This window comes from Diuraphis noxia, unplaced genomic scaffold, assembly GCF_037042655.1.
Source record: "Diuraphis noxia isolate RWA-SAM2 unplaced genomic scaffold, SU_Dnox_SAM2 contig0003, whole genome shotgun sequence".
Taxonomy (NCBI): Eukaryota; Metazoa; Arthropoda; class Insecta; order Hemiptera; family Aphididae; genus Diuraphis; species Diuraphis noxia.
Genome location: NW_028301713.1, coordinates 4,778,120 through 4,802,015, shown reverse-complemented (window position 1 = coordinate 4,802,015; position 23,896 = coordinate 4,778,120). Strand labels below are relative to the sequence as shown.

Genomic DNA, 23,896 nt, shown 5'->3' with positions numbered 1-23,896 from the left:
TTGATAAAATTAAGTCATTCAAAAGCACTATAATTAGTTTAATTTTTGAGCCGCAGAAGAAATGCAAAGCAGTCCCCATGGTGTCATTGGATCAAAACTGGAAAAGAACTAAATTAATCAATAATAAAAATTTAAAAATCAAGTAGTTTATACGTTTTTGAAGCTATTAAAACTGTTGGATAATTAACACATATTACATTGCCTAAATATTGTATTTATTTATACACTAAAAATGTTATGTAAGGTGGTATATTAATTACTTAGGTACCATAGACATATATACATTACAATAATGAATTATATCTAATATACTAATGTATTTTTTGATAATATAAGAATGAAATAAATTAAATGCCATGTATATATAACAAAATGCTGCACATTTTAATATTTATTAATTATATTATTATACTTATATCATTATATTATCATATTACATAGCACCATGGTATAACATAGTATGAATAGCAGAAACAATATCATGTAAATGTTTAGTGCAACAAATAATATTCTATTTTCAACATTACATTTTAGTTGTTAGTCATGGAAAAAATGCCACATAAAAACTAACATAATTTGAACTTTCTTCTTCTTAACAATCAATTTTATAATATGTAAAAAAACTATATTTCACTCGTAAAAAAAAAATAATCCTTATAGACAACACAATGAGTATGTTTTCTATAGACTAAACAAACATAAATTAAATTAAATTTAGATAAATTAAATAGTTTAATTTTTTGAATTAAAAAATATAATATCATCAGCAGCAATTGATGTAGTTGTTCGAGAAGTACCAGATTCGTCTTTCAATTCGCCATAAATTAATCTCCCACTAATGTGTACACGTTGTCCTTTTTGTAGGTAATTATACACAGTATCACGCAATCCAGGTCTAAATACAACTATACGGTGCCAGTCAGTCTTTTGTGTGCTTTCTAAAAACAGTTATAAACATAATGTTAGAGATGATGAAATATATAACATAAACTAAATGTATTGCCTTCATTATTGTTGATATAATTTTGGTGTGTAGCCAATGAAAATACAACAACTGGATGTTCTTCTGTCCCTCGTTTTTGCGGGTCTGCACCAACTCGTCCCAAAAGTGTGACTTTATTTATCGCTATTTAAATAAATTTCAATATGAGTAAATATTTATGTAATAAATTATTAGTCACATAAGTAATATAGCATTATATGTGAATAACAAATAAATATTTGATTAAAATTTAAGGGTAAACCAACTTTTTTCAATTTTTACGGGCAGTGGTGCTTCTTGTGTGTAATTATTGCGAAATAGTTGCTTTGAATACTTAGTAGTCCTCAAAATGCTAGATAAAATCTGAAAAATTAAAATTAGGTTACAAATAAAATAGGTTTTTAAAAACATTTAAAAATAAGTTATTGAAAAAATGTAATGCATATTAATGCACATAATTATAATTATTTCAATTGATATGAATACGGTAAATACTATATCCATATTTAAAAAAAATCAATTTAACAAAGGACTTATTAATAACGGTATATATATTATAATACACTTATGAATGTAAATCACATCTACATGTTCTAGGTATAATAATGAAAACTTAATATAGAAGAATTTAACCTAACCTAGGTTATAAAAACCTTTAATACACTTAACAAAATTACACCACATGCTTATCAAAAAATAAAAACATTTAATTACTATTGTAAAGCATACATTATTAGCAAGTAACAACTATTTTTACCAATGAACAAACAATAGATGTATATGCTAATTTTTAAAACTAAATTTGAATTTACAATGCATTAAAACTGTTAATATTGCTGTACCTATTATGTATTATGGAAATAAATCCAAAGCCCATTTTATATGTTCATACATTAAGGAACTAAGCTCTTGACTACTTGAGTATATTTTACATTGGATTTCATTACAAAAAGCAAAATTCATAATTTCACGAAAAATTAGTTTTAAATTGTTTTACCTTTGAGTTCAACATTTTCCTTTTTATATTGTATGTGCTTATTACTGAATACCTAGGATTCGTTTGGTCAACCTTAAACAACGACGTTCAACTGCAACACAGATAACAGAATACAGAAATAAACTACATTTATATTGTCAAGTAATTAAATTCAAATAAGAAAATGTGCAATTCACTGAGTGTTAAAATAACTTAAGATATTTATTAAGTACAACAGTATGTTTTCCAAATTAAAACAACAATTGTCATTCAATATTTACCAATATAATACAATGCGTTTGTGTTGTTGTGACGGCATCGGCTTGTTATTTGCATACAAATTAGTGTATACAGACGATTTTATTCATTTTTCAGTAATTCGGTTTTCACTTTTATTTTTATTTGGCGCACTTTAAACAAATAACTGGGAGAGTGTTTTGATTAGTGATTTGTATTCACGATAATGCGATCGCTTGTGTTATTTTAAGGTTATGGCGCCAAACGCAGCCAAAAATATATTTACGAAAACTTCGGCGAATTAAAAACTTAAAAGCGAGAGATCTAAGTGTTGGACTCGCGACCATCGGCTTTCAACGAACGATGATCGAAAGATATTCAAACGTCTATGAAACATAACACATCGACGTCGTATTATTAATATCATGACAGTAGTTTAATAACGATTAACGAATATTTCATTCGATTTTATTTTGCCGGGACGCAAACGCACACCTCGACGACTCGATTACAACAGCTGTTTTACTTGTCCTACAGAATATCTTTCAGCCGATAGTATTACACTAGGGCACTAGGCGGACCGGTTAAAAATCTGAATTTCTGGAAGCCCACCAATTTCCCGTGCGTTTGCCGTTGACGTACCATTTTTTAAACGCATGTGATCAGTCGTTAATATAATATTCCGTTTCAAATTTGGCGTAGTTTAGTTCCGTTTTAACGAACCTAGTGTCATATTAGTCTGAATAAAATGTAGTTCGCCGAACCAGCGGTGCGCGTTATTATAATATCATATTTTTATTTTATTATCTTATCGATTTGGTTTTTTTTTTTTTACAACCACAATATTGTACACCGTTCCGTATAATTATTTAATAATTTTGATTCGATCAACCTTGAACTACGCGCACAATAAAGGTAGGTAATCATATTATATTTTTACAAGTTTTACGATTCATTATATTATTTATACTGCATCACAGCCCACACAATTGAGTGAGCCGTGGTGTCGATGCGATTGAATAGGTACTTGCAATTTAATCCTACTCAAAGTTATACCTACCTAATTTTTAAAAATTGATTATTGATAAACTCTTTTCGAACATTATTAGGTTACCTAGTGTGTTCAAAGGTATGTATTAACTATTTAGGAACAATCAAACGAAAAATTACTTTTGTTTTTTTTTAATTAAAATTAATTTAATAAAACTGGTCACCCCCACTGAGAAAACTCGTGTGGAGGCCTAGGTTTTTTTAAATTTAATTGTACTTTAGTAACTTTACTGTTCATTACAGATTAACAAAATAATAATTAGTTAAATGATTATTATGATATTAGTAAACAGTTTCTACTTTCAATTAGCTATATAGTATCAAATGCAATTTGTACCAATTGATCCATTTAAGCATTATATTTTATAGTAAATTAATTTTTGTGTTTGTGTTATTTGATGACATTTTGCAATACAAATGTGTGATGGCTATAAAAAAAATAGTAAAACACATAACAAATAATTTATTTCATTAATCGCTAAATATTATGAATCAATTAATATATAATGAATGTTAGTTTGAATGCATACATTAACAATCATATTAATTTTCTATTTAAATATTTGAAATTACACTTTAAAATAGATGTTAATGTGTACATTATTACTTTATTAGGTTACAAATATAATGAGTACAAATTTGTGCTTAACTCTTATCTTGCAAAAATATATTTTATACTTCAAGGTCATAAGTCTTTAATTATTATGTGTAAAACACTTTAAAAGCCACTTTTTTAATATGAATTATTTCCCATTTAATGTTGTTTAATACATAATTGTTAGGTTATCAGTAGGTACCTATTTACCTAATACGTTTGTGTATTGTGTGTACGGTGTAGGTTATTAAATATATATATATATATATATATATATATATATATATATAAATAGATTAGTGATTCATTCAATTTATTACTCTGATAATTAGGTAGTTTTAATAAATTATCTATTGATAATAATCATCATTTTGTAAAATATATCATATAATACCTATAATTTATAAATTTTAAATTTTAATATTACCTATATTGTATAGATAATGTTCGGTTTAAACATATAGGTAACTAATAAATTTGAAATTCTAAGTGAATTACATATATTTAATATAATATGTGTAATCACTTGTCTAGTGTGATTTTATTAATTATCGAAAATTATTTATATAATTATTATGTTATTTACAGATTATGATTAATACCTTTTTTTTTATTAGGCCTAAATTAAAAACTCTTAATTTATTCTTAATATATTTGTATTATTATAGAGTATAATATTTCAAATCTACGTCAATAAGTCACAATGGGCATTATTGAAGAGCTTGTAAGTATTTAGTACATAATACAAATCTAATTATGCAAAAAAAATTATATAAAAGTTATTATTTTACCAGGATGTTTAATTTTCAACAAGTTTGGTAACTATTAATTTGGAAGTATTCTTATTTCAACTGAATTATTCTTATACAATCTTCCTTTTATTTAAATATTATGATTTATATTCAGCATTTTTATTGATCTTCTATCTTATAAAATAATATTTATACAGAAAATTTAGATTATGAACAATACTTGTTGAACAACAAATAATAATAAATAATAATTACACTAGTAAAAATAGTACGGTAGTGACAGTACCTATCTTTGATCTACCTATTATTAGAATATTCAATTTATTATTTTTGAAAAACCTATTATTTTCAAATGTGCCCCCTTTTAAAAAATCTTGACCTTGTGTGATTCTTCCATGAAGATAAACATAACCTTCAACAACTTTTACTTTTGATTTTTGTATAATCACAATTGATAACATAATATTTAATTTCATAATTTATGGCAATAATGCGTTAATTGACTAATTTAACACATTTAGTAATTACTAGTTTTTAATTTTTTTGTTAGTTACACGTTTTTAAAATTTTATTAATTTGTAAATTTGTAATATCTTATATAAAAAATGAGTTCATTTTCTGTCAGAAATTTTTTATCTACATTTTCGGTAAAAAATTTTAATTTTATTTCGTTTTGAATTTAAATTATTTTTATTATTTCTGTTTATCTTGAAATAAATATTTTTATTTCAATACATTGCTTACTATTGCTAATCTTTTAGAGTGTTTCTTCTGTGTTGGTCGGACTTGGGATTGTTGTAACTACTGGTTTTGCGATATCAGCATTTGTAGCCAATTTCCAAAAGAAAAGCCAAAAAAAAAGAACATTAGTGGATTCAAACACAAAGATTCCATTGCCACTTATTCAAAAACATGTAATTAGTCATGACACACGGAGATTTAGATTTGAATTGCCATCCAAAAATCATATCCTTGGTAATTTCGTTGCATACTTTAAATTTGTAGATACAATTTGTTCTAACATTTTCATTATATTATGATAGTTAAATAAAAGTGTTCAATACATTTTATAATTTATTCACAATTTAATCATTAGTTATACTACAGAATTTGTTTTGGTTTCATATGAAATAATCTAATATACATATTTATCATTTGTGTAGTAATATACAGATTTAATATGATAATATATGCATACAGTATTTATCATTTTTATTAATGATTTTCTAAAAAAAAAATATGTACAGGTTTACCAATAGGGCAACATATACATTTATCAGCAAGAATAAACGAGGAATTAGTTGCTCGTGCTTATACACCTGTGAGCAGTGACAATGATGTTGGATATATGGATTTAGTTATTAAAGTAAATTGTTTTAAATAATTTCAAACACGTTACGCATAATTAAAATTTTTTTTAGGTTTATTTCAGAGACCAAAATCCCAAGTTCCCTGATGGTGGTAAATTAACGCAATATCTTGAAAAAATGGAAATTGGAGATACTATTGATGTTCGAGGACCTTCAGGCCGTCTCATTTATCATGGTCGTGGAGATTTTGAAATTAAAGCTGTTAAAAGAAAAGATCCTTCCCATAATCTTTACGCTAAAAAAATATCAATGATTGCTGGTAAATTTACTAATGTTAATATTTAATAAATAACTATTATTGTGTTACAATATTAATTTATTCTCACTGGGTATGTCAGGTGGTACTGGAATTACACCTATGTTGCAGTTGATTAGACAAGTCACTAGAGATCCTAAAGATGAAACCAAATTGTCATTACTTTTTGCCAATCAGACTGAAGAAGATATATTATTAAGAGATGAATTAGAAGAAGCCGTTCAGAATCATCCAAATCAGATTAAAGTGTGGTATACAGTTGATAGGCCTACTGATGGTAAATAATTTCTTACACTCATATTATACTCTATTGAGCGATAAAACATGACGTGTATTTTGGGCATCCTCTCTCAACACCTTGTTATGGAAACCATTATAACTGGTATTTGAGCTGATAAACTGATTATTATCAGGGTATGGCTTGTTCTATCGCTGAACAGAGTATAAGTTTTATATCCATTGCTTTGTTTTAACAAAATATATATATATCTATATTCTAGGATGGAAGTACAGTGCTGGATTTATATCATCAGACATGATATCAGAACATTTATATCCTCCAGCTCAAGATACATTAGTATTGATGTGTGGGCCTCCTCCAATGATAAATTTTGCATGTATTCCAAATCTTGATAAACTTGGATATGATGCTAAGTTACGATTTTCTTATTAAAAAAATAAAAATGTTTCATATATATTAGACCGTCCGTAACAGTTTCGAGTTGTATTTGTTGATTCACATTTTGTAATAGATTATGATCTTTGAGTGGGTACTTGGTATTTAATAAACATTTAAAACTCATTTATAATGTTGCTAATAAATTGGTGTTAGCACTTAATTTATGTACAAATTGTTTAATATAGCTAAGCATAATACAATATAATATTTATATAATATTTCTTCAATTTATCTGTTTTAGAATGTATTCCAAAACATTAACATTTTTAAATTCCTGTTTTGGCCTACACCAAAAGTGTATATATTCTATATTGTATGTGATGTGTTTTAATAAATTGTTTCATTTTGAGTATTTAAGTATTTAACGATTAATTTATGCAGTGAAAGAAAATATTTAAAAGTAAACGTTTAGTCTTATATGTATTGAAATATTATACTGGATATAGACAAATAGTAAAAAAACTACAAATAAAGGTTTTTAATTATAATGATAACATTACAAGGTCAACAAGTTCTGTGGTAACATCGTTGTTGAGTTACTTGAAATATTCTCTTTGACATCAATACTTGGCCAGTTGGTCTGAATTATTATGCTAACGTAAAAAAATCAAACATAAAGACTAGCTATAAGTATTTTAATTTTTGTAACAATAGCATTATAATACAGTCAATTATTGATGTAGCATCAAAGGGTGTAATCACTTCACCATCAAAATTGTTCTTATAATCAGATTCACAAATAGACTATTTTATATTACACCTTGTATAATTTAAATTTGCATTAATTGGTACCATCATTTTTAAAGTTGTAAAATATTGATTTAAGCAAAAGTTCAAACCCTCAAGTACCAGTAGTACCACCTTTCAAATGGCTTTGTTCGTATATGGAAAAATCCAGCTGTTTGATTCTATTAAACTCAATTATGCACATCTGTACTAAAATCTATTATTATAGTCTTATAGATACATGACATGTGTAATTAAAAGTGGTGGCTACTGGGTCCGACTAAACTCATTTAGGACATTCGCATTGCATTATGTTGAAAACAGTTTCAGTGTTTTACATCATACTTGTTGATTGACAAATTAAATTATCAGTAATTAAATTATTGTAAATTGGAAATATTTAGAGCATTGCCATTTGTGTTGGTAAGGAGCTTTTTTTGTCCAAAATTCCTGGTTGTATGCATACTAAAGCGTATTGCGGCTTACAATAGAATATAAAATAAGGAGTCGAAGAAGAAGATACTATCAATTGAAGTACACTAGAATAAAATACTTGAAGTATATTTTCAACCATGGTGTAAAATAATCATTATAGTGTGCGAATAACGAACAAACATCATAAGTACATAAGATTATAAGAATGCCGGATGCATGACGAAATATTTCATTATGACCATACTTTCGTATACATTTATATAAATATATTTTACAACACTTGTCAGCAATCATGATTTTATTAATAATACAGTCGTCGAAATAACTCGAAAATGAAGGAGGGTATTAAATCGATTCGAAATAGTGAAATACTCAACAAAGTTCTAATGAGAATTAAGAGTTGTCAAGTTTTTCCAGTTATCGCGACTCGATTGTATTCATATTTATAAATTTATATCTATGTTTTCACCGATTGATAACTACCTATTTAGCGGATAAGACATACCTACGTTCAGTGGCGTGGCGACCTAAAAATATTCCAGAGGCAACCCCCCCCCCCAAATAGATGACCCACCACACATGTATTTGCATGTAAATAAGTACAATCTTTGATACCCACCCCCCAATATTTGAAAAATCCCAGAGGCAATTACTCTTTGCCATGTCACTGACTCATTATAACTTTATAAGTGTATAATCCTTCCACTCATTTCAAAAATATATTATTAGAATTTTAAATTTTTATTATTATTTTATTCCATTTCAGTTAGCTATTCAAATTCATTAAAAGTGCAAACTTTTCATATGAGTAGCAAAGTAGAATGTAGCATTAATGAAATTACCTAATAAAGGTACTAATTACTATTAATCCGATTTAAAATTGTCGATAACTATTCAAAGTTAAGTACACGATTTTGTTATTTTTTTAAATAATTTTGTTTAAATAAAAAATGTAAATAATTTAACAAATAATTCATGAAAATAGGCATAATCTAATTTAATGAGACCACAGAATAGTTTTGCGTACATAATAATATAGCATAAATTAAAAATGCTCATAACAAACTTAAAAACTGAACTATCATAAAAACCCAACAAACCTACACGAACACAGATAACCATGTTCTCACTACTCACTATAAAATTTAAAAAAGAGGTCAATTCACATTTCACTTTAATTTTTAAAACTACGGAACTAAATTTGACATGTTACGCACTTGTAAGACGGAGACAGCACATGCAGGTATGGCGTTTTCTTAGGGATCAACAACTTTATTAAGTTTCAGACTGTACCTAGTTTTATTTTGAACTTAATAATTATTAATACGAAATATGATTAGGTATTAATACTCGATAGCTAATGAACTTAAAAGTTAAAATAAACATTAGTATACTTGTTTAAACAAAGTACAAGACTTCAATCAAGTATTAACCACTAGCTAAAAATATAAGCTTCTTCCTCCTTAGTTTGTTCCATACGTCATCCTGGTTCAAACTCCAAAAGTTCATCCACTTCTGAGTTATATAATTAAATATATCTGTACTGGACGCACTGGCGATGTATCAGATTGATGAAACTTTTATTATTATAGGCCACACGATGATCAGACTGTTAATTGTCTTAGATGTCTGATAAGAACACGTTAATATGATAAGAAGTGGTGAATTAGAGTTTATATAGTGTCCATATGACCATATCCATAGTTGAATAATAATTTTGGCCAAGTAGTGAACCATCTTCATTGCTGAAGTGAAGATAAATTACTTAAGTTTATAAAATTATGTTATGGAGTGGTTGTTTATCTTAGCTTCAGTAGCCGCATCTTTCATCGTCGTCATTTTTTTCATACTCATTGGTAAGCAATGTCTACATCTTTTGTCTTTCGCAATTCAGCTACAAACACATGACTGCTTTGTTTAGGCAATGCCATTATTCACAATGGCGTTAGAATCAGATCAAATAAATATCTTATGACTTAATAAAAAGTACTTCAAACGTTTGAATCTTGCATTTAAGTAGTAGAACTTAGTTGAATTTCGTTAATTTCAATATCTGGTTATTGGTTTTGTGTTATTTGTTAAGTAAGATCAAAAAAAAAAAAAAAAAATTAATACGTTAATATTTACATTGAAAAAACAATGATACAAGAAATCTTTAAAAATACAATTTTGTTATGATTTGACCTTTATAAAAAAATTATTTTATAATGTACCTATGTTATATTATATTGTTTTATTATAATTATCATTATATTATATCTTCCTATTTTGATAGATAAGTGACAATATTTTTTTAGAAAATGCACATTGTTTTTTTTTTCAATTAGGTAATTAAATATAAATATCATGTTTTGTCTTATAATCTGAATTATTGTTAAGAAAAATAGAGAATATTACTCACAAAGAATGAGTCGTGTTCCTAATATAACATTTTTATAAATAATTAATATATTTTGAAAAAAGTTTTGACATGCCATTATATTAATTTACCTAAAACTAATATTTATATCTATTTATATTTACTTTTATAGGTTGGTGTTTGGTTTGGAAGTTATACTTGTCAAAATTTAAACTAGTACGGGAACTTCTCTCTCAGCAAACACCCGAAGTTAATAATTCTAATAAGACTCAATAAAGACTTTTTAAGTAACTCAACTGCCGAAATATGAATATTCGTTGTGCTAAACCGGATGACTTGATGAATATGCAGCACTGTAATCTGCTCTGTCTTCCTGAAAATTATCAAATGAAGTACTATTTCTACCATGGTTTGTCATGGCCACAGTTAAGTTATGTGGGAGAAGATGAAAAAGGAAACATTGTAGGTTATGTTTTGGCAAAAATGGAAGAAGATTGTGAGGATAATCCCCATGGGCATATAACATCACTTGCTGTCAAACGGTCACATAGACGATTGGGACTTGCACAAAAATTGATGGATCAAGCAGCTAGAGCGATGGTCGAATGTTTTCAGGCCAAATATGTATCTTTGCATGTGCGAAAAAGCAACAGAGCTGCATTGAATTTATATACCAATACATTGAAATTTACTATATCTGAGATTGAACCAAAATATTATGCTGATGGTGAAGATGCATATGCAATGAAAAAAGACTTATCACACTTCACATTGTTGTGTGCTGATGATGATATACCAAGTAGCGACTCTTTGTCTAACGCTATGAAAAAAATTGAAATTGATTCTTAATGATTTGTGTATTTTTTTCTTAAAATATTAAAAAAATGATTTTTAACATCAAATTGTATGAATATATATATTTTTTAAATTTATTCAGAATTGGTTGACTCATAAAATATACAGTACATAATATGATGCTTAAATGTAATAAGAAATGTACTGAAATTAATATTGTCAAATAAAACTACATTGTTTCTTATAGTTATTACAAAATTACGTGAGTGGCTACTTTACATATTTCTGTTCAGTGTTCATTGAAAAATAAAAATTCTACTCATCATTTTATCTTAAATAAGTTATTGGACGACCAAGTTTATGATAAAACAAAAACAAATTGCTAAGGTCCTGAAAGTATGCGAGCATAATTAACACAATAAAATTATCTACGGTCCCATAGTATAATATATAACTAGGCACTAGTAATATATCATTTATGTAATAAATAATATGACTTATTATATTATTCAACATTATTCATATATATTCGCTTCTTTAATTATACTGTCGAATGTCAATTGAATATCACGCAATACTTCAGCTACCTAATTTCACATATCATGTGTAATGACACAATAAACTCATAAGTATTATTTGAATTTGTAATTAAAATCGAAGCGTATATTGGTGATTACTATAATAATATGTACTCAGAGCCGCATTGAACGGGACATGGCAAATTTTTGAGGATCAACATAAAATAAAAAATTAAGGTCGGCATATTTTAATAAATTGTCCCACAGACTAATTTCATCGACATATGGATTGTTGTGTATTTTAATTGGTATAAAACAATAATATATTAAAAAGAGAATTTGCATTTCATTATTATAATTAGATTATACACGATATTGTGTTAGTGTCTACCAGTGGTACTGAACATGTATTTTTATGGGGCGGTTCATCCCTATATAATTAGGGTGACCTTCATGATAGTTGAAGTAACAACATAATTATGTGGGTGGTGGTGTCAAATATTTTTTATATTTCCCCCTCCCGATGAAACACGAATCGGTTTCGATGGTACAACGTTTATAATTTATAGATACTTAAAAATAAAGAATAATACCGATAATCAGTATGATTAAGAGGAAGTCAGTACACAGTTAAGTTTTTGAATAGTCTTAGAATAAAATCACTGATTACAAAATAGAATAATATTTTAGAGGGTATGACATATTAATTTGTTGCAAATAATCAAATAGGTATCAACATTTAAATTTAAATTATTTTTTTCATATTTTTAGAAAGTAGAGTCCATAGTTAAATAATAACAAAATATAAAACCGATATGTCATAACCTCAAAAATAATTATCCTTAGTTATTTTTATTACAGGTGATTTTACTCTATGATTACTCAAAAGTCGTAAAAAAATGATTTTAGAATGAAAGTTTTTTATTCTTAAATCATGTTGCTTGTTAGTCTGAGATGGAAAACAAATATTGCGCTGACATCATCTTAATAGGTCACTAATATTTTGTAATGAGTAATGATCTCAATTCTTAAATTAGAATAATGGTAGTAATTAGATATCAAAATATAGTAAAACATATCCCAGATCAAAAGTGCATATGTTTTCATTTTAAAAGTATTAATATTGTATATTTGTATTAGTTTTAGCGAGAAATAGGAACCAGAACATTAGACATTTTTTAAATTAAATAAATAAATTTATTGCTTTTTGTTGGAAAATACCTAATTGCTCATTTGCTTTTATAATATACGCAGATCCACAGAATTAAATCTTTAGTCATTTTATACAATGATTATGAAATGGAATGAACGTATTTGTTGAATTTACTATTAAACATCAGTAAAACGTTCAATATTTGAGCAACTTTATTTAATAAATAGTAACGATAGAAATAAATAAAATACAAAATTTCTTGGTATACAACAATTTAATTTATGTATTCTCCATATACACCATAATTAAAATAAATAATTATATTCACTTATAAAATTGGTAAAAAATATTGCTTGTTTTATGGAATGTTATATTAGTTCATATCCTCATCATAGCAGTCAATTTATACATATAAAAAAAAAAATTGAATAAAAATCGCTTATATTAAAAGTAAATAGTAATATAATTTTAGATTTATTATAAATGTAAAAAAAAAATATGATCATGTTAATAAGTTATTCACATTGTTTAATTAGTTATTAATCACTTACTATATTTAACATTATTAACTTCTTAAGATCCAATTAAAATATCCTACTTATAATATTATTAACTATTTGATATAAAAAGATATAGTTCTTAAATTTTAATAACATGTCATATTAAACTAAATACATATGATTACCAAAAAACACAGTAAATCTAATATTTAAATTAAAAATTAATATAAAATATTGCACAACCTTGTTACGATAAATACTCTATTGTTCGTAAGAACATCATATAAGTTGTACGCTATAATAATTAGTATATTAATTATAAATTTATCAAAACACACTACTAATTTGCCATTTATGGATAAAATCTGTCAATCATTGAAATGAATGAATATTTTGAAAATTTGGCTATACAAAAATGTATTACAAAATTATCTAACTAAAGGCCAGGCATTAACTATAAAGTATGCTACAAATATCAGAAATTCTCTTAAGTCGAATTTTAACATAAGAGATGTAATGGAAACACACAAAAAGAAAATAAATATAAATTTAAAAAATATATGGTTAAATTAAAAATAATTTTTTTAAATTAAATTTTGTACAACATGTATGAATATATTTATGGACAAGAAACATTTAGGAACAAATTAAAATCACAGAATAAAATATAAATGATAGTAAAAATTATAAATACACCAGGGTTAAAATAAATTATAAATAGACTAGATTTTCAAATAAATTAAGCAAATTAAAAAAATATTTAAATCCACAGCTACCTTGTATATTTGTTATTGTAAAAAAAAAATATTAACATCATATTTCAAGGGAAAATATATTTATTTAAAAAATAAAAACTCTTATGTGTTAAAAATATCTACCAAAATATAAAAATTAAAAACGGGAAGACCAAAACACTTAAAATTACATTTACAGTTTTTAGTTTTTAAAGAAATGCAATGGAGATATTAGTAAATAAGTCAAATTATTTAATGATTCTAATGGTATGTTGTTGATTAGGGAAGAATATTTAAAAAGGTTATAATAAGAATACATTTAAACTTTGTGAAGTATATTTTTTTCATGCTTAAAAAAAAGAAATGTACCGTAGTTATTTTTAATACTGAATGTAGAAATATAATACTATATACATTGTACTTCAAAAGTGAATTCTCAATAAATGAAAATTAAATAATAAACAAAATAAAATGAAATTATGAATAATTAATTTTTGAATTATTCTATGTTTAGCAGTTCAGTTAAAACTTTTCCATTTGTCTATCTGACTATCTGTGAAGATTTGGAAAGTAATGGCCCTATTTTGTCGTGTCTTGTACAATTATCGATTAATACCAAAATTAATGAATTAAACATTTTAATGATACCATATAGTGAGCTATGAACACATTTATTTTATTTTAAAATACGGGACAAACCCTTTAATACATGATTATAATAGTATAATAATAATAGTTTAGTTTATGGAAACGAGGCTCAATTTTGGAGAGAGAATGAAGGGTCAGTGTTGGCAATGCGCATAAGACGGATGATCGGTGAGTTAAGATAGTAGTTTGAGGAAGAGAAAGGTATATGAAATGGAACAGATGATCGTGTACGGCAGGAGGGGACATTAAATGTGACACGGGATAGTGATTCAGGACTGTCAATTTTAGATGAAAGAAGATTGAATAGAAATGTCAAGTTAGCTGAATGACGACGATCAGCGAGGCTTTCTAAGGAAAAGAGGCGTTGGATTGACGTGTAATCGTGAGGTGGACAGACTATCTTGAGTTTGTAAGCAGCTTGACAGAGGAATTTTCTTTGAACCCTTTCTATCATGCTACGTGCGGAAGCGGTGGACGGGTCCTAGAGAACGGAACCATACTCAAGGACGGGACAGACTAGGGAGCAGAAAAGAGTTTTTAGAGGGGAGAGCAAGTGGAACATTACTATTATATTTTTAATGTATATTTATATTCAACAATAAAATCATATGAGCAGACTGTTTTGAATGGCCATATAAACTTTATTTATTGACGTTTATATTTTTTTGCGTTAAAATTTAAATATAAAAAACTTACAGCCATAAATAAATAATTTAAAAATAAATAGCATATTATTTTTCAAATAGTTTTGTAATATGAATTAATTATTGTCAATTAATTATTTAGGTATTTTCAATAATCAGAATGTTTGCAATTAAATTACCAAAAAAATCGGTCTATATATAGTCTTCACAATAAATTATGCATAACATTTATAATATTTTATAAAATAGTAACAAATTTTTAGAAGCTGATTGTATTTAAGTAAATTCATTTATTATAGAAGCGCTTCAAATTTAAACAATTAATATCTATATCCACAACTATAGTGACTACATAACATCTTAATACCGATCAGTTTTAAAATTTTAAGACAAAAAAGTTTTTGGCACAGCTAAATTTTTTTTAGACAAATTGGACTTATAACTAGAGCTCGGAACTTAATACATTTGTATATTGTGTATTGAAAATGCAAACATTTTAGATGATGCATAATTTACTAAATTTATGTGATTTTGAATATTTAAATATTTTAGGCACATTAATGTATATTATATTTATAAACCGAAAATATATAAATTTTAAATAATTTAAATATAAAGAGTAGCTACTAGCTGCACACTATGTTTACATTTTACTATACCTTGATTGAATATTAATTGTAAATATTTGTTATGATCAACCAAGGTCTTCATTAAAATGCATTCAATTATAAACAATATATCATATAATATACAATCATAACCGAAGTATCCACTAATAATATTGTATCTACAACCATAAGATGATGACCTAGTTGTTGAAGCTTTATTCACAGTAAAAAAAAAAATTTTAAAAATCAAACAATATTTTGATTTGAAATAAATATAATTACATAATTTAATATTATTTGCTGTATTAGATACATTTAACAATTTTTAATTTCAAACTTTAGATATAATACTTTATGATCTACAAGTGAAAATTATAAAAAACAATTTTTTTAAATATTTATACTTTTTCCAAGTTTATTCTTTTTGTATGGAAAATAATTCCATATTATGCACATATTTCATTGTTTTTTAGAGCATCAAGTTCCAAGCCCTGCTTATAACATATATTATTGGTATCATGGTTGTTGCAATTATATTAACATCAGATAAATTAACAATCAGATATGTTGTAAACTGTCTATTATGCACATTGTTATTAAAAAAAAAAAATTGTTAATTGACAAAGTTCAGTGTCCTTCCTATCAAAATTGTTATAGGTAGTAATAAGATAAATAATAAAAAATGGTTAGCATAATGTATCTAAAATATAAAGTATACCGAGTTTATATTTTCATTGCATCCATTGTTTCATAGATATGATTATCGTTGAATAGTTAAAAGTTAATAAAAGACTAAATATGTAATTTTTCACTGCAAATCATCGTTATTTAAATTTTTTGGATTTTTCATTTATTAGGATGAATAACTTTATTTTTTATTTATTTTTTTTTACAAGAAATAAATAATCTGTATCATAAATTATATCTAGACACAATAGGATTATATGCTAAAAGTTAACAGGTCATGAAATGTTGTTGAAAGGAGCCACCCATTGATGACACTTTCTGTTAGCTTGAATAGTTTAATTAATAACATAAGTTAATTTAATTTATAAATTTTTTTTTTTTAAATTAATTTAATTTAATTTAAGAAATCACGGCACCACTTACGCTTCAAACGCCTCAGAGGATTTCCAGGTATCGTAGGAGTGGCCAAGTTTTTAACAAGTTGATTTGGATGATTATTTAGGCGGCAATGGAATCTTTTATAAAAGATTTTTTGCTTCCTCATTAATTGTTTTGAGTTTTAAGTCAGTGTGTAGTGTATGATTTGAAACGTAGAGTGGAGCATTCATCAGTTTTCTAAGTGGAATATTTTGAAAGGTTTGGATTTTCTGAATATTTGGCTTCTTCGCATTGTCCCAAAGTTGAAGGCCGTAAGTCCATAGTGGTTTTAATAGCGTTTTGTAAACAAGAAGCTTAGTTTTAGTGGATGTATATTTATTATTGCATAGTAAAGGTTTAAGTAAGCGGAGACGATGATTCAAAGCTAATCTTTTAGTTCTGATGTGATGAGGCCACATTAATCTTTGATCAAGAATTAGACCGAGGTATTTGGTTTTTGGAGAGTAGGGAATCGGAAGGCCATATAGAACTACACCAGGACAAGGACTATGTCTGAGCGTAAAGGTTGTAACAACTGACTTATTCTGGTTAACTTTAAACCGCCATTTTTCCATAGCATTAAGGTGAGTTTGTAGGTTTATTGACGCTATGATTGGATCTCTGTTGATGGATATTAACGCTTTGTCATCAGCGTAGTCAGTTACTGATGTATTGGTGGTAGTAGGTTGGTCAGAAGCAAAAATATTATAAAGAATTGGAGATAAGATACCACCTTGAGGTACACCAGCCTTTATAGGAGCTATATCAGAGAGAGCGGAACTGTAGCAAACTTGAAAATTTTGATCCGTTAGATAAGATTTGATGAGTAGGTAGTTAGTGGGTGGAAAGAATTTCTTAAGTTTATATAGAAGGCCATCGTGCCACACCCTATCGAAGGCTTGTGAAATGTCTAGGAAAACACAATTGCAATAAAGTTTATTTTCCAGGGAATACGAGATGGCATCTACGACTCTGTGTACTTGGTGTATGGTTGAGTGAGACGTTCGAAACCTGAATTGGGTATTTGGAAAAATATTCTTTTCAGTAATGATGGGTATAATACGTTTCAGAATTAATCATTCAAGGATTTTAGCAAAAAATGGAAGAAGGCTGATTGTTCGATGGAAAGATGGAATGTCCGGTGGTTTATTTGGTTTAGGGAACAAGACTATAGTGGAGAATTTCCAAAGTAGAGGAAAGTAAGAAAGTCTAAGTGACGCATTAAATATGTGAGTGATGGGACAATAGCTCTAGTTAGAAAAGAACTGGCTACTTCCGCAGTAGTGCGATCATAGCCTGGCGATTTTTTTAGTGAGTATTTCAGTATGGCAAATTTTACATCATTTGGAGTAAAAGACTTGACAGGGAAAGATAGAGGAAGGGAAGAATTTAGGAATGTTTCTACCGCATTCATATTTTTAGTTATGTCGGAGTGTGGTTGAAAAGTTTGAGAAAGATGCTCCTTAAAAAGTTCAGCTTTTTCGAGGTCGGAGATAGCAAGGCTACCATCTGATTTTTTTAAAGGGAGATTTTGTGATTTATAGCGAAGTGAGGAGGAATAACTAAAATGAAATTATTTAATTTACAGATTATGAAGTTTATATATAATTTATCATTTATTATTAGAGTCACCTAATTGTCACCCGTACTCATTGTTTACATTTTTAATCACTTGGTTAAAATGAAGTACGGTAGTAGACCATTTACTATACATTTCAGCACAGCATACCATGAACTACATATCAAACATAAAGTTCATTTAACTTTTAAAACAGATATTTTCAGATCATTCACAATATGTGAAATTTCTACAATGCTGTTGATCATTTCTTGTACAGCAGTTACACTAGGAAATAACTGTGTGGCTATTTTAGATTTTTGAACTACTGTCGAAATACCTGCAGATAAAGCTTTTGAACATTGTTCCACATGATTCTTCACAGTTGACTCTTGTATATTTCTACAAATTGTATCACCAACAACAACCAATTGATGAGCAATCAATATTATATACTTGACTTTCATAACAAATACTGGTGGTGGGCGGTTTTGTTCAACAATTTGTAAAAACGTGTTAATGTGACTAGTTAAAAAATCAGATTGACTGGCGATTTGATGACTATAGAATTTAACTATCTAAAACAAAATTTAATTTTTAAATAATTTAAATGCAAACAGATAGGTAATTTTTGAAAGCTTTTTAATGTATAGACTATAGAGATATTAGGTTTATGGATACAAGGTGTACCAAGCGTGCTCAACCCCAAAACCAGGCCTCAGATTGATTAGCTAATTTTTTAACTTTATAAAGTAATAAATTATTAACAAGAATAATGGTTAGGGAAAGAAGTATTTTATGAAATCACCAACTCTCATTTATTTTAACTGTGATGGACCCAGTTTTATTTCTACTTGTGATTCAATTTAATGGAAAATATAAGCCACGAGGTACCATAATTTAAGTTATTTATTTTAAAATCTACATTCAATTTTGAGAAATAGATACAAAAAAATTATATATATATAAATCAATGACTTATTATTAGTTCTTTTTTTAAATGGGTATTGTTATATTACGTATATTTAAAATTTTAAAAAGAAAAAGGGAGGAGAGTGAGCATACTTGGTAAAGCACCATGTATATATTATATCAAAAGATTTCTATATCTTACTTTTTTATCATTAGTAGAAAGTCCAGAAGAAAGACTTTCATTATTAGAAACTCCAGAAGAGGGACTGTCATTTTTAATGGAAGCACTAGTTACATTTGAATTTTTGCCACTCTCATCACCTATGTATTCATAATCATCATCTTCATCATCAGCACATACTATTCTTTTTTTAAACAATAATGTTGAGTTACCCTACAAAAAATAATTAAAAGATGTATAAAATAAGTAGCTAAAAATGAGTGTTCTTATTTTTAATTATTGACAACATGGAATAAAGAAAAATAATAAACATTCTACTAAGTAAAAATGATGGACTATAGTTTAATACAGTGAATAAACTATGAAGTATACATTGATTTAACATATAACTAAAAAAAAATTTATTGAAACCACACATCAAATTACTCCAATAGTCGATAAAAACTTCAAGTTTCTAATTTTGATTATGGTATAGAAGGTTAACTAAAGTAAAATTTTAAATTGCTCATTGTACATTGGTGTGTTAAAGAATAATATGCAATAGAAACATAATACATTAAGGGCGGGTTGCATAAAGGCCATAAAGAACAGTCTGTAAATTTGTTACCGTCCCTGTAATTTACCGTCTCTGTAAGGTTTTTAATGATTGTGTAAACTATTCTCTGGTTACATAAAGAAATGTAAAATTATTAATAACCGTGGTTACCAAATAAATTTAACTATATTAAACCAAAAAATTGTGCGTAACGTTCATCTTATCATAATAATAATATTATATTATTTTAACCGATCTGTAACTAGTTACAGAGCCCAAATCAGATCTGCAGTTTACTGGTCCGGTAGCCGATAATTTACAGAGCCGGTAACTTTACCGAGCGTTCAAGCAACACCTAATTTTATTTACAGATCCGTTAACGTACTTACAGATCTGTAAGTAGTTACAGGACGTTTATGCAACACGCCCTAAAAATATTAATATTACCTTAATAAACGATGTGATCTGACGAATGTCATCAATCAATAATTTGGCACATGAAATTAGCTTATCCAAGGAGTCTTCAGAATATTCACATTCATGGTTTGAATCTCTGTGTAATACATGTGGTTTCCAATCTAGACAATCCAAAGTATTTGTGCAAAAACTGATCATTTTATCAGTTTTCATTAAATCAAATACTAATGGATGAAGTTTAGTTGAGATCCCTAAAACAATGATATTTATATTATAACCAAAATAAATATACATGACTACAAGCATACCTTTATCACGAGCATTAACTGCATTTCCTAAACATCCTTCTGAAAATGCAATAAATTTGTGTAAACTAGTTTTAAGTCGTAAAGATATAATTTTTATATCAAGAAGATTGGCTTCTAAATTTTTTTGACTCCTCCAATTTGGTCCAGCATAATTTAATAGCTGAGTAGTATTAAAAGAGACTTCTGATGTTAGTTTGTCTAAACATTCCAGTGCACAGTTCAAATCTATAGATAATTCTCTAGGTTGCAAACTATTTGATGGAACATCATAATCCTATTTCATATGATTTTTTTTTATTAAAAACAAATAAAATATTTATTTCTGATATGTTTATACCTGAGTACTAATAGTAAAATTCTGAAATTCAGATGGCAAAGAAGCTAATGTTCGGTTTCTAGGAATATCATAATCCAGTCCAATACTACTAGACCGATTAGATTCACTTCCGCTTGTACTACTACAAATACCACCAGTTGATAATGAGCTGATCGAACTACTAGGAGTGACTTGTCTATTCAGCGGTCTTGGTACATCATAACTTTCTTTTGAAGCAAGGAGATGATGGTTTGGGAGAGGATCATAGCTATCACTACAACAGCCGTTACTGCTTCCAATACTGAGTGGTCGTTTGGTAAAATCGCTCGTTAGCCGATCTAATGCTAATCAAAAAATTTTAAAATAATTTTGTAGTTTGTATATTTCAAATATTGTTATTGATAAATAATTATATTATGAATAATTTAATTACCATGATTGGTAGGTGGAATATTATAGCCATTAGTATCGACAGTTTTTTGAGGAGTATCATATGTAAGGAGGTCACCCAGTTTCTGTTGTGACGTCACCTGTTTAGAATTACAAAAAATGAAATGAAGCAAAATAATAACAAGTATTTAAAAAAAATATATCAAATCTCTTATTTACTGTATTTAGGTTTGCATGCCAGCTTTGATGCTTGCTTTCGTGATTGAAATTACTTTGATCTTGGATACAAGTTGATGATTTAATTTGGGGTTCAGTCACTTCATATACACCTGGTATTAGTCTTAAGCGATTACCAGGACATATCCCCTAGGGAAAAACATGGAATATAAAACAAATTAAGATGGTAAATTGTATAGAAAACATACTTGACGGCCTCTTAATGAGCATAACCACCATCCTTCAAGACCAGCTGTATTTTGTTCTAATACAGTTAATATGTCATCTTTTCTAAATGCTAATTCATCAGGTGCTTCAGCAATGTTATCATACATGGCTCTAGCAATACAGTTCTATAAATAAAAATAAAACCATTTTGCAAGTTTGTAGAATACATCATTAGCATCAATATAGGTATGTATACACTAATTTTGATTAGCAAAAATGTATCATTTTGTTTTGTTTAAAATTCATAAAAACAGAAAAAACTATTTTACAGTTATAGGACATTTCATCAGGTCATGGTACCGTGGTCCAGGTCTAATTATTATTTTTTTTTTGAGAAGATTACATTGAAAAAAATGTTCTATTAAACTACATGTGGTCGGGGAGAAAATATCCAATTAAAAATGTATGTCTCGTCGTGAGACTAAGGATTAAGAACACGATTCATACCAGAAAACTGAACTCAGTTATTAGGTTGTCTCGGGGACAAACAAACGCCCACGATCAAAAAATAAATAACTAATACGTATTTTTATGTTATGTTTTGGAATACTAGAATGTATGTAGGTACTCACAGTGTAACCATTATTTACCGAACCGTTTTGATGTAGCTGTAGCATTTTGAGAGTTTAAAGGTAATCAGGTAACAATATTGTTCATAGAAGATGTGTCGTTTCGATCGCACTATTCGTATCCGGCGCAACGTACAGACTCAACAGAAAACGACGTGCAACCGTAATATTATGCTGTTCGTTGTCCATATTAGTACGATTGTTTATAGTTTTTGGCGACAAATTATCTAGGTCTCCGTCGGAGTTGCGAAAATCCGTGCGAATCGACATTTTTTTCGCCGTCTGTCCGTGACTCATACCGCGGCGACGACGCATGAGTCACGCGCCGAGAAGTCGACGTGCCGGCCGACGTAGTACCAGGTTCATGATGTCCCGCGGTCTGGTCCGGGAACCGGGACTCTGGAGGTTGGGCGACGGGCGACGGCGGTCGTCGTAACTTGTTGTTATCTATGGTCGTGTGCGGCGGGGACCACCGACATGATGATAACGACAAGATCCCTTATCGGTCCCCGTTTCGATGACTTTTGATTTTTGACGACGGCGCGGCGCCGCGGCCGTCAGGTGGCACCACTGATCCGTAATTCCGTGAGGACGGACGGCTACGCTGCTACAACCGCGGCGCTCAACGGGGCTACCTACGCCACTCGAGGAGGACGGTAACCGGTTACATGTATGTGTTCCTCCGAGGTATAATATTATAATAGTAACCTATCCGTTGAAAAGGAAATTTTCGCTTCTTCCGAGTTCCATAAGTTCGAATTCTGACTTCCGGTCGTGTAAACGCATTCGGGCATCATTCCTGTACGGTCAATATTATTATAGCCAATAAATTGTATGCGATTAGTGCCATAGCCGTAACAAGCTCATTTGACTAATTTAGTGCAGTTGTAGCACAGGTACCTAATATAACAATTTAATAAATAATCATATTATTGTCGGTCGAAATGGAATCGAACAAACTGCATAATAATATGATTCCGTAATCCGTATTTCCGTGAACGTGACCATACATACTATTTATAATAATATCTTAATTCAACAGCAGCTAGGCCCGTCTCGTTGAAAACCTATCGGCTATCGTAGTACCTATCGTCATTTGTCAGTCGTCACTGACTCATTGTTCGACAGTCGACGGTAAGTCGTTC

At 28.2% G+C, this 23,896-nt stretch overlaps 4 protein-coding genes across 6 annotated transcripts; 2 read left to right on the top strand and 2 right to left on the bottom strand.

Annotated features, from left to right (window-relative positions):
- Positions 1–359: 359 nt before the first annotated feature.
- Positions 360–2,658, bottom strand: mtSSB (mitochondrial single stranded DNA-binding protein). The gene is made up of 5 exons (XM_015524485.2): positions 2,240–2,658; positions 1,980–2,070; positions 1,249–1,345; positions 1,004–1,126; positions 360–938 (listed from the first exon to the last, which is right to left on the bottom strand). Exons 2-5 carry the CDS (start codon positions 1,992–1,994, stop codon positions 733–735), a joined length of 441 nt encoding a protein of 146 aa, XP_015379971.1. The 5' UTR covers positions 1,995–2,070; positions 2,240–2,658; the 3' UTR covers positions 360–732.
- A 115-nt stretch (positions 2,659–2,773) lies between these two features.
- Positions 2,774–7,249, top strand: LOC107173798 (NADH-cytochrome b5 reductase 2). 3 transcript variants are annotated; one of them, XM_015524483.2, is made up of 7 exons: positions 2,774–3,110; positions 4,509–4,564; positions 5,354–5,567; positions 5,840–5,958; positions 6,014–6,221; positions 6,301–6,495; positions 6,719–7,249. In XM_015524483.2, the coding sequence occupies exons 2-7, from the start codon at positions 4,544–4,546 to the stop codon at positions 6,889–6,891; spliced, it is 930 nt and encodes a 309-aa protein (XP_015379969.1). In that variant the 5' UTR covers positions 2,774–3,110; positions 4,509–4,543; the 3' UTR covers positions 6,892–7,249. The 3 variants fall into 3 exon arrangements, with proteins under 3 accessions (XP_015379969.1, XP_015379970.1, XP_015379968.1); XM_015524484.2 differs by lacking the exon at positions 2,774–3,110 and adding an exon at positions 3,178–3,324; XM_015524482.2 differs by lacking the exons at positions 2,774–3,110; positions 4,509–4,564 and adding an exon at positions 5,079–5,239.
- Positions 7,250–9,753: 2,504 nt separating this feature from the next.
- vnc (GNAT family N-acetyltransferase vnc) lies at positions 9,754–11,319 on the top strand. The gene is made up of 2 exons (XM_015524418.2): positions 9,754–9,914; positions 10,590–11,319. The coding sequence occupies exon 2, from the start codon at positions 10,724–10,726 to the stop codon at positions 11,264–11,266; it is 543 nt and encodes a 180-aa protein (XP_015379904.1). The 5' UTR covers positions 9,754–9,914; positions 10,590–10,723; the 3' UTR covers positions 11,267–11,319.
- Positions 11,320–16,884: 5,565 nt separating this feature from the next.
- p130CAS (Serine_rich_CAS and FAT-like_CAS_C domain-containing protein p130CAS) lies at positions 16,885–23,303 on the bottom strand. Its single transcript, XM_015524445.2, has 9 exons — positions 22,755–23,303; positions 22,164–22,307; positions 21,958–22,104; positions 21,782–21,878; positions 21,370–21,692; positions 21,033–21,306; positions 20,755–20,975; positions 19,794–19,985; positions 16,885–19,257 (listed from the first exon to the last, which is right to left on the bottom strand). Exons 1-9 carry the CDS (start codon positions 22,797–22,799, stop codon positions 18,877–18,879), a joined length of 1,824 nt encoding a protein of 607 aa, XP_015379931.2. The 5' UTR covers positions 22,800–23,303; the 3' UTR covers positions 16,885–18,876.
- Positions 23,304–23,896: the final 593 nt, after the last annotated feature.

Coding starts and splice junctions, on each gene's coding strand:
- p130CAS (XM_015524445.2), bottom strand. CDS start 22,799: ATGCTACAGCTACATCAAAACGGTTCGGTAAATAATGGTTACACT. Junction 21,693..21,781: donor TATTCCACCTACCAATCATG/GTAATTAAATTA, acceptor TTTTTTGATTAG/CATTAGATCGGCTAACGAGC. Junction 20,976..21,032: donor AGTTAATGCTCGTGATAAAG/GTATGCTTGTAG, acceptor TCATTGTTTTAG/GGATCTCAACTAAACTTCAT.
- LOC107173798 (XM_015524482.2), top strand. CDS start 5,198: ATGAGTTCATTTTCTGTCAGAAATTTTTTATCTACATTTTCG. Junction 5,959..6,013: donor ATATGGATTTAGTTATTAAA/GTAAATTGTTTT, acceptor AATTTTTTTTAG/GTTTATTTCAGAGACCAAAA. Junction 6,222..6,300: donor AAAAATATCAATGATTGCTG/GTAAATTTACTA, acceptor TGGGTATGTCAG/GTGGTACTGGAATTACACCT.
- vnc (XM_015524418.2), top strand. CDS start 10,724: ATGAATATTCGTTGTGCTAAACCGGATGACTTGATGAATATGCAGCAC.
- mtSSB (XM_015524485.2), bottom strand. Junction 1,127..1,248: donor GCCCGTAAAAATTGAAAAAA/GTTGGTTTACCC, acceptor TTATTTAAATAG/CGATAAATAAAGTCACACTT. Junction 939..1,003: donor TTATATCAACAATAATGAAG/GCAATACATTTA, acceptor AACTGTTTTTAG/AAAGCACACAAAAGACTGAC.